This window comes from Melozone crissalis, unplaced genomic scaffold (assembly GCF_028551555.1).
Source record: "Melozone crissalis strain CALT ecotype California unplaced genomic scaffold, PUWL_Pcris_2 ptg000017l_1, whole genome shotgun sequence".
NCBI classification, from domain to species: domain Eukaryota; kingdom Metazoa; phylum Chordata; class Aves; order Passeriformes; family Passerellidae; genus Melozone; species Melozone crissalis.
The window spans coordinates 4,900,758-4,909,837 of NW_026535795.1; the positions used below are offsets into that span (position 1 = coordinate 4,900,758).

Below are 9,080 nucleotides of genomic sequence, written 5' to 3' on the forward strand. Positions count from 1 at the left end.
TTTCTTTTAGCCTCAAAGTGGTCAAAGGGACAATTAAATCCCCAGCCTTTCTAGCCCTTATAGGGGAAAGAAGCTGAATGAAGCAGGGACAAGCAGCAAGTAATGATCGCTGCCACCTCCCCTGTGCACTTCCCAATTTATTTTGAAGTGATAATTTTGTTCAGCCTCAGACATTTGAAACATTTTGCCTGGAGCAGGAAATATCACGTTTCCCAGCTCGGTAAGCAACCTTAGAGTTGTGCTAAACACTTTATGAAAACGCTGTTCTGTGAGATAAAATGGTATTTTAGCATTTTTCCTAAAAAATAAACTGACTTACCTGCCAGGCACTGCAGGTCATGAGAGGGAGACAGCCTGAGTGACTTCACATCAGGGCAGCAGTGCATTGTGCTTTGGTTTTGGTGGATGGATGGATGGATGGATGGATGGATGGATGGATGGATGGATGGATGGATGGGTGGATGGATGGATGGATGGATGGATGGATCAAGGTGCTTGTCTGGGCTCTGGTGCCCTGAGAACAGCAAAAAAATTATTGAGCTTAGAGCCAGATAAGCAGCACCTTAATTTTGATGGATGTTTTGTGTCCCAGCACACAGCTTACAGCTCACCAAAATACAGTGTGACTCTCACTTCCACCCCTGCAGGAACTCCCAGTCAATGCCCCATAAGCTCTGGCTCCCTGCACAAGGATTGCCCTCCATCCTCTGGTAAAGGCACCTGAATGAACAGAAAATATATGTACAGCTCTGGAGCTCCCACCATCTGCAGCCTAATCCTGGTGCTATCAATCCAGCCCTGTTTTAATAAGCAATAAATGGATTTTCCTGTTTTGCTCATGATGGTAATGGGTAAGTGACCCCCCTGCTGTCGCCCATGTGTTTTCCCACCCTGTTTTCTGCCCTGCTGTGGAGGGGGAGAGGGGAGCAGCTGGGTGGGCACTGGCAGCTGGCCATGGTCAGCCCAGGAGTGCAAACAGCAGCCAAAGGGACCCCAGAACAGCAGAACAGGCACAACCTGCTTTTATCCATGGTCCCAGTCCTGTAGAAACAAGCCATGAACAGGGTTTGTTAACAAATTTGTTAAGTTTGTTCATTTGTTAACATGCTCAGGTGTGTACATTGCAAAATACACTTGGATCAGTCTGGTCACAGTAGTTTCATTCATTATCAGCTATCTGAAAATAGATGTTAAAATAATACCTTTTTCATCATCATTTATTAAAAAAAAATAAATCCCACATGGACCTTATCAATTGCTCTTAATTCTTAAAATCTCAGTACCTGCAGTTCCTGCTGAGGATTTAGCCAAGCAGAACTCCTGTCTGATGTTAAACTAAAGTGTGTTTCCTAGCAGGAAAAAAATGCCTAATTAATTTTCTTTTGTTTTTTTCTATGGTTGATTAGTCCAACATACATGGAGGGAAGCTGCCTCCCTAGGGATGCCTCAACACAAACAGCCATAAATGAATTAACTAAAATCAAAGCCTCCCCATACCTGCTCAAAGCAACATTTGCAGCAGAGGTGTATTTATCTCTGTGTTTTACTCAGAGTGACAGCAATTGAACAAAACAGGAGCTGGGAATAGACAGCTCTCCATAACATCCAACTGGAAAACAGAACTGCTGCCAAACCCAGTGGAACCAGATTATCTCAGAGCTCTAGGTGGGCTTCCAGCAGCCTCCAGCACCAGCACGTGCTTTGGGGAAATAAACACCATCCCACAGAGCTGTCCCAGGTTCCCTCTGCTCCAAAAGCTCTTTGGGTGTTTGGACACACATGGAGCAAAGGCACAGCCTTTTTTTGGCCTTTTTTTGCTCCTCCCCTGAGTCTCAGTGTCCTCTGTGCAGAGACCCACGAGCAGTGCCAGGGCAGCATTTCTGGCAGGGCTGATGCTGTCAGAGCTGTGACCTCTGTGCCAGGGTGACAGCAGCAGCAGTGACCTCCTAACCCAGGCTCTGATCACAGCAGGCTCACAGCTGAGACCACTGAAACAGCTTTTAGCACTGTGGAGTTCATTGGAAGAATGTCAAGGCTGAAAAAGAAAAATCAGTATTATGAGACATTGACAGCTCCTACCAAGCCCCCAGGTGTTTTCCGGAGTTTCAGGCTCTTGTCTGAGCAGCAGAATTTTGGCTGAAGACACTAAAATAGCCCCAGTTAAACCAGATGTCTTTAGGATGCCACTGCCAAGTCCTCGTAAGTAACAGCAAAGAATTTCACGACTTGGTGCAGTGTAACCATGTAAGGGCAACTCTGTCCATCTTGTACAGTAGAGTACAGTTCATTCCCTTTCATGGCCCTCAAGCATCTGAACTATTCCTGTTCCAGGAAAACAAAGAACGTTTTACATCACAATACTAGAAAATGCAACTGAAAGTGGATTTTTAAAGGGACACATGTCCTCCCCTGACAGGATTCTGCAGGGATTTTTGGTAGGACTCACATGCAGTGGTGCTGGGGATGATGGTGTGAACTTCAGGAAGCCTCTGGCACAGCACTAATCCATTCCCAACTGAACTGCTTCAGCATATGGCACCATTAACATTTCGTATTTTGACAACAAAAAAAATTAATGAGAGAATAATTTGCTTCAATTTTTTCTAAAACTCCAAAACCCAAATGGCAACAATCAGTGTTACAAAGCACAGAACATTTTAAATTACAACATAATCCCTAAATACTCAAACCAGAAGTGTAATTTTGGGTCAGCTGTATACTAATGGGGTTGTACTGCTTAAAAAGACATCTGAGAGACCTCAAGTTCATCTTGAACTTTTAAGCTGTCAGTTCACTCTGCCTTATGGAGGAATTCCACTGAAATCCACACGGATGAACAGAGTCTCAGGGGATTAGGAACAAGTCAACAATATTTAAACTCTTTGGTAAACCAGGCATTTATCAGCAGCAAACAGTTAAGGGTTTTATTTAAAGTTCTACCCTAATGCCAAGGCAGAAGCAGCTAATTTAAGATATGTCAGAAAAAAATATCAAGTCCAATTAAAAGTTATCTCCTCTTACTGTGTACAAAGGAAAGTAATAAGGATTGGACATAAGCCAAGCTGAAATCTTTCCAGTTTGAAAACTGTATCAGTCTTTCCAGAAAAATGTTTTCACAGATTTATCTCCTGGAAAAATGAATTATTTCTAGGAGAATCACAACATTGTCATCCCTCCTCCCCTTTTTTTTAATGCATCTTTCATGGTTGACTTAGATGTCAGAAGAAAATAGCTCAAAAATAAAGTATGAATTAATTTCCCCCTTGTTTTAGTATTTAAAAGGTTTCTCTCATGTGCTTTGTGTATTAAGATCAATACTAATTCAACATTAACCAATTTTTTTTTGCCTTTTTTTTGGCTTGAGTTCCTCCCTACTTGCAACACCCAGGAGTTCATGCTTTAAAAGTTCTGTCAGCTCAGAGTAGTAGTAAATCCAAGTGTTATCAGTGGGAAGGGAGACTGTGCAGCCAAAAAGTTTCAGGTTATGGCTCTGATAAAAAGGGTTCTCAGCCTGTTGAGTTCTGATTCTCTGCTGCAACTGCTCCTGGAATAAAGGTTTAGCTATGGACTTCATTGTATCTATACAATAGCTTACATTCTAAATCCTAATTCATGATTTGCAGAAAAAATAAAGGTTTAGTTATGGACTTCATTAGTTATATACTTCATATGTACAGTAGCTTACACTCTCAATCCTAATTCATGATTTGCAATAAAACCCCAACTTATTCAAATTACTAAAAAAAAATCTGTAACTCCACATTGACATGGCCTGATTTTCACTGCCAATATTCAGCAGGTATCCATGGTGCCAAAACAGAACCTTCCAAACAAATACGCTGCAATTGTCATGTCTGGGGAAAAAAACACAGATAAGGAGAAAGATACCACACGTGGGTAGCTCAGCCATTCTCCTCAGTGCAGAGGGAGCAGCATCCCTGCTCCAGGCTGTCCTGAGCCTCATTTCCCACGTGCAGCCACAGTAACTGGCAAACAAATCAGAAATAAAGCACATGGAAACCCCTAAAAACGGTGACAGCCTGCAGCATAAACAGGAAAGCATCACCAAACAGCCTCTGTCACTTGGAACAGCTCTGGGAGGGCCTGGGCAGAGATGTGAGGGTGGAAACTGCAGATGTTAACCCAGAGATGACCACAGGCAGCGAAGTGTAATCTGGATTAACCTCTGAGCAATGTGCAGATCAGGATACACCACCAGGACAGGCCCTGTGTGGTTGTGGGTATTGTGGAACTGCTAAAATGCAGCTGACATGGGAAATTTTCCATACAACTCATACCCTCTTACCTTACTTTATAACACAAACCCATATATGACATTTATGTTAGTGATAATCACAAACCTGCTGTGTGCAAACAAAATCTACCAACACAAAAGCAGCACCTGGAAATAGGACAGACCCTTTCTTGAATCCTAACAAGAATTCCCTCAGTTTTTCCAGTGAAAAAGCAGCAAGCTCAGTTAGATTGCTACACTGCAAGTGTTCCATTACAGATGCAAAACTTATTAAATCTGGAAAAGAACAGTGAAGCCAAGAACAAAGTGGAAATCCTTGACTCTGGCACTGCTTCATAAGCTGGTTTGTTTTAAAAATTCACAGTGAGAATCTGTATATTTTAAAGACACATTTCCAAGTCTTTCAACACTAACTACAATAAACCCACTTGTGTTTATGACTTGAACAAAAGACATAGCACAATTTAATTTTGAACTGTTTATTTCACATGTTCCATCCTGGAGTTTCTTCAGTTAAAAATTCCTACAAGAAAATGAAATAAACATTGTTACAAATGAGTTTGCTCCAACAGCTCAAGTAAATATCTTTGACCAACTGTGTAATCATCCCATAAATACAATGTACAGATTGTCCTCCTAAAAGCTGGACTTGGGAATGGAAGTTCCCCCTGCAGGAGTGAGAGGGTAAGATAAACATACGTACTTGGACACAATTCCATCATTTTTTGCCAGACGCAAAATGGAGTCATCTGATTCACCCTGTAAAGAGAAAAGGAAATATTCTCAAAGGAAATATTCTCAAATGTCCAGATAATTGCTGACACATGTGGAAGAGAGGCAGCTGCAGCAGTTAGTGCAGATAACAGTTTCAAAATAAACTGTTGCTTTTTTGTCATCCTTAAGGGTACAGATGCATAAAAATATGCATCTGCATGAGCAACATGTATTTATGGGTAAGTGGACTTGTGATGAATTCCTCATTTTAAAGTTAAGTGATATCATCTCCAGTAATTATAAACAACAGATAAAAGCTAGAATTAGTACCTTGATACACATTCTTAAAAGAAAATCACTTACATATTTTACTTTAAAAAAAGTAAAAAAAACCAACAAACAACTCCAGAAGAAGTTGATTATTCCAAGCAATCCAAGGCCCTGGCACAGGGTGCCCAGAGCAGCTGTGGCTGCCCCTGGATCCCTGGCAGTGTCCCAGGCCAGGCTGGACAGGGCTTGGAGCAGCCTGGGATGGTGGAAGGTGTCCCTGCCCATGGGAGGGGTGGAACGAGATGTTGTTTAATGTCCTTCCAAACCAAACCTTTTGTGATTCTGTGAATTTGTTCACATCTTCATTCTGCCCCAAAAACCCCTGTGGAAACACACTGCCCACAGTGTTTTCAGGGCAGACACACAGCTAATTAATAACTAATCATCATCAGCAGCAGCACAGCATTCTGCAGGTCAGCAAGGCACTCACCATTCTCCGGATGGGGCCGCAGATGGCGTAAGTCTTGAACTGGCCATTCACCCTGCCTGTCACCTTGTCCACCTGCAACCACAGCAAGGTTTTACACTCTCACAGCACACAGGACAAGCACCCCAAAGTTAAAAACTGCAGAAAAATACTTGAAGTGTTGAGAAAATTAACCAGAAAACCTCAAGGCAAACAGTGAGTTAGAAAGTCAACTACAATGATCTTTGCACGGCAAATGTGTAGCTACACAGTGCAGCCATTAAATTTAGTGGGTCACACAGATTGACAAGAATTGGTAGCCAAAAGAAAAAAAATATTTGAGTTCTGAACAAATGGAGAAGCTCTGTGTAAAGTAGATTTTCCTACCTTTACTCTTTTTTTTTTTGTTTCTCTTAACTGAGGTCATATAATGGAAAATTGAACTGAAGGGGAAAGGGACAGAGTTGTTACATGGGTAGGAAAATGTCCAAGCTGAGAGACAGAAATTGTCTCACCTTCTCAAACTGCTGAGACATTTAGCAGGAAAAAGACTACAATATATAAATCATTGATTAGAACAGTGTAGTGAACCCTGTAATACCAGGTGGGCTCATTTCCATGTTCTGCTAATCTCTGATCCTTGAAAACAAGGAAAAGGGATCACTGAAGGAATGAAACATGGTGAACAAGAAGAGTACTTGCCTTAACAACTACAGAAAATCAGAATCAGGGTGGTTTTTTAAAGGTTTCTTTTTTTTTTTTTGGTGAGATAATTCAGGAGACTCAGATTTTTAAAAGATGTGGGGATGTGGTCTCCCATTCAAGAACCAAACCAAGCTCTCTACCTCATAAGCTACAGGAACATTGTGTCCAAAAAATTACTGAAAGCTGAAGTTAATAAACAATTGGGGAAAAACCCCAAACCATGCTACAAGGAGCTTAAATTAATTGGAACCCACACGTATTAACTGGGAACCTGCAGGAGTCAAGGTCTATTGTGACTTTACTGAATTACTGAAAATACATCACAAGCTGTTTAATTCTGTAACTTTTATCCAAAGTGTAAAGGTTTAGCTCTTTCATCACATACTCTGTGGATAAACTTACCTCAGAAATGTTAATCTGAATGGAAGCATGATCCTTAGCACCAATGATTCGGTTGCTGGCAGAGCTGAGGGATAAAGCAGGACAGATTTAAACAAAAGGAAACAGGCAGTGACAATGACAAAGAAAGCTACTAGAGCCAACTCTGCAGGCAAATCAAAACTGCACAAGAAATTTAGACAGTAACAGTTCAAGCTTTCATTACTTAGAAGATTAAAATGCAGTTTTAAGTACATTTAAATTATATTTTTACTTGTAGCACCACACTTATTAGCCTATTTTCCCTTCACTTTGGTTTCTATGTGCCCAGTTCACCTTCATGCAGTGTACAGGGCAGTGCAGGCCTTCAAAACACACAAAATGTTATTTTCTTTTCTAAATTGCAAAAATGCAGTCGAGGTAATTATTAAGTTTAGTTCCTATGCCTTTTTTGCTGAGAGGCACTACAGCTGCCAAAGACACTCAAGCTGGGATACTCAGGAATCACAGGCTGTAAAACATATTTGATTCAATTGAATAAAATTCATACAAGTAGCTTATTTTTAGTGACTTTTTAAACTGACACCAAACTGATTTTTTTTCTCTCCCAACAGATATTCACTGCTATAAAAAGCCCTTTTGCACACGCTGCACAGGTTAGGGCTCCAGGGATGTTTTAGGGATGGATTTTGGGGGCCCCTCCAGCCCTGGCTCCCTGCTCACCATTTCCGAGGGACATAAAGATCCACGAACTCCCCGGCGTCGTTCTGCATCTCGGCCTGTTCCTGCTGAGGCACTGAGCAGAGACACCTGCCAGAATCACGGAATATAATGATTTGGAAGGGACCCACAAGGATCATCGAGTCCCAAGTGCTGGCCCTGCACAGACCCCCCACCAATCCCACCCTGGGCACCCCTGCCCAAACGCCCCTGGAGCTCTGGGGCCGCGCCCATTCCCCGGGGCAGTGCCTGGTTCTGGGGGAAAACCTTTTCCCAAAATCCACCCTCACCCTCCCTGACTCAGCTCCAGCCTTTCCCTTGAGTCTCCTCGGTGACCACAGCGACCAGAGCCGTGAGGTGATGCCGGACCCTGGTCGGACCCACGGGCTGCAGCCGAACCTCTCGGGCAGAACCGTCCCCGCCCTCAGCATCGCTCCGGGGGCTCCGGCCCCGCTGCCCTGGCCCCTGTCGCTCCCGCTCCCATCGCTCCCGGTGCCCCGGCCTCCATCCCTCCCGCTGCCATCGCTCCCGCTGCCCCGTTCCCATCCCTCCCGGTGCCCCGGCCCCATCGCTCCCGCTCCCATGGCTCCCTGTGCCCTGACCCCCATGGCTCCCTCCAGCCCCGCCGCCTTCCCCGGCCCCGCCGCCATCGCTCCCACCTCGCGCGCGGCCGGGCGGAAAGGAAGGGGCGGGGCCGGACGCGGAATTACGTCACAGCGCCGCGAGCTCTTCCTGCACGGCCGCGTGACGTCACGGCTCTGCCCAGCCCCGCCGGGGTCGGGGAGCGGAAACCAAGGGAGCGCTCGGAGCTACTGCGGAGGGTCCGTGGGGACCCAGCGAGGATGAGGGCTCTGGGGCTTCTCTCTCAGGAGAACTCTGGAGGAGCTGGGCCTGAGAGAGGCTCCTCAGTCCGTACAGATATCTCAGAAGGGACTCTGAAGGAACTGGGCCTGAGAGGTTCCTCATTCCTTACAGATGTCCCCAAGGGCTGGCAGAAAATGTCAGACTCTGTAGCGGTGCCCAGCAACTGGACAAGGAGAAATGGCCATAAACAAAACCACAAAAAATCGCACCTGAACTTGATGAATTCCATTAAGGGTGGCAGATCACTGAACAGCTGCCCAGGGAGATCGGGCAGTCTCTGTCTCTGGAGACATTTCAGACCCACCTGGCCACATTCCTGTGTCACCTGCCCCAGGTGACCTGCCTCAGCAGCAGGGTCACCTGGGGCAGGTGGGATCCCATCCTTCCAACACCACCCATTCTGTTACTCCAAAATGAGACATTTGGTTACAAACCATGTACCAAAAACAGGTTTTATTTCACAGCATCTTAATTTCACAGAAGGAAAAAACAAACAAAAAAACCCCAAAATAAAACAAACAGGCTACAACTGAGACTTTTAAATAATGGAATATGACAAAACTAGAAGGGTTTTTGTTTACAGGAAATGTACACGCTCTTCTCAAGAGAGTTCTCCGTGCTGAGCCATCCCAGCAGCACCTTCACAAAGCACCGAGCCTCTCTCGGTGTGAAGCTGTTCCTTTTCAGAGCAGGAGGAGCTTGGCTGTG

At 44.4% G+C, this 9,080-nt stretch overlaps 1 protein-coding gene across 1 annotated transcript; it reads right to left on the reverse strand.

Moving 5' to 3' along the window:
- Nucleotides 1–4,718: 4,718 nt before the first annotated feature.
- Nucleotides 4,719–8,213, reverse strand: RPS21 (ribosomal protein S21). The gene is made up of 6 exons (XM_054274690.1): nt 8,168–8,213; nt 7,512–7,598; nt 6,813–6,876; nt 5,730–5,801; nt 4,959–5,014; nt 4,719–4,778 (listed from the first exon to the last, which is right to left on the reverse strand). The coding sequence occupies exons 2-6, from the start codon at nt 7,559–7,561 to the stop codon at nt 4,769–4,771; spliced, it is 252 nt and encodes an 83-aa protein (XP_054130665.1). The 5' UTR covers nt 7,562–7,598; nt 8,168–8,213; the 3' UTR covers nt 4,719–4,768.
- Nucleotides 8,214–9,080: the final 867 nt, after the last annotated feature.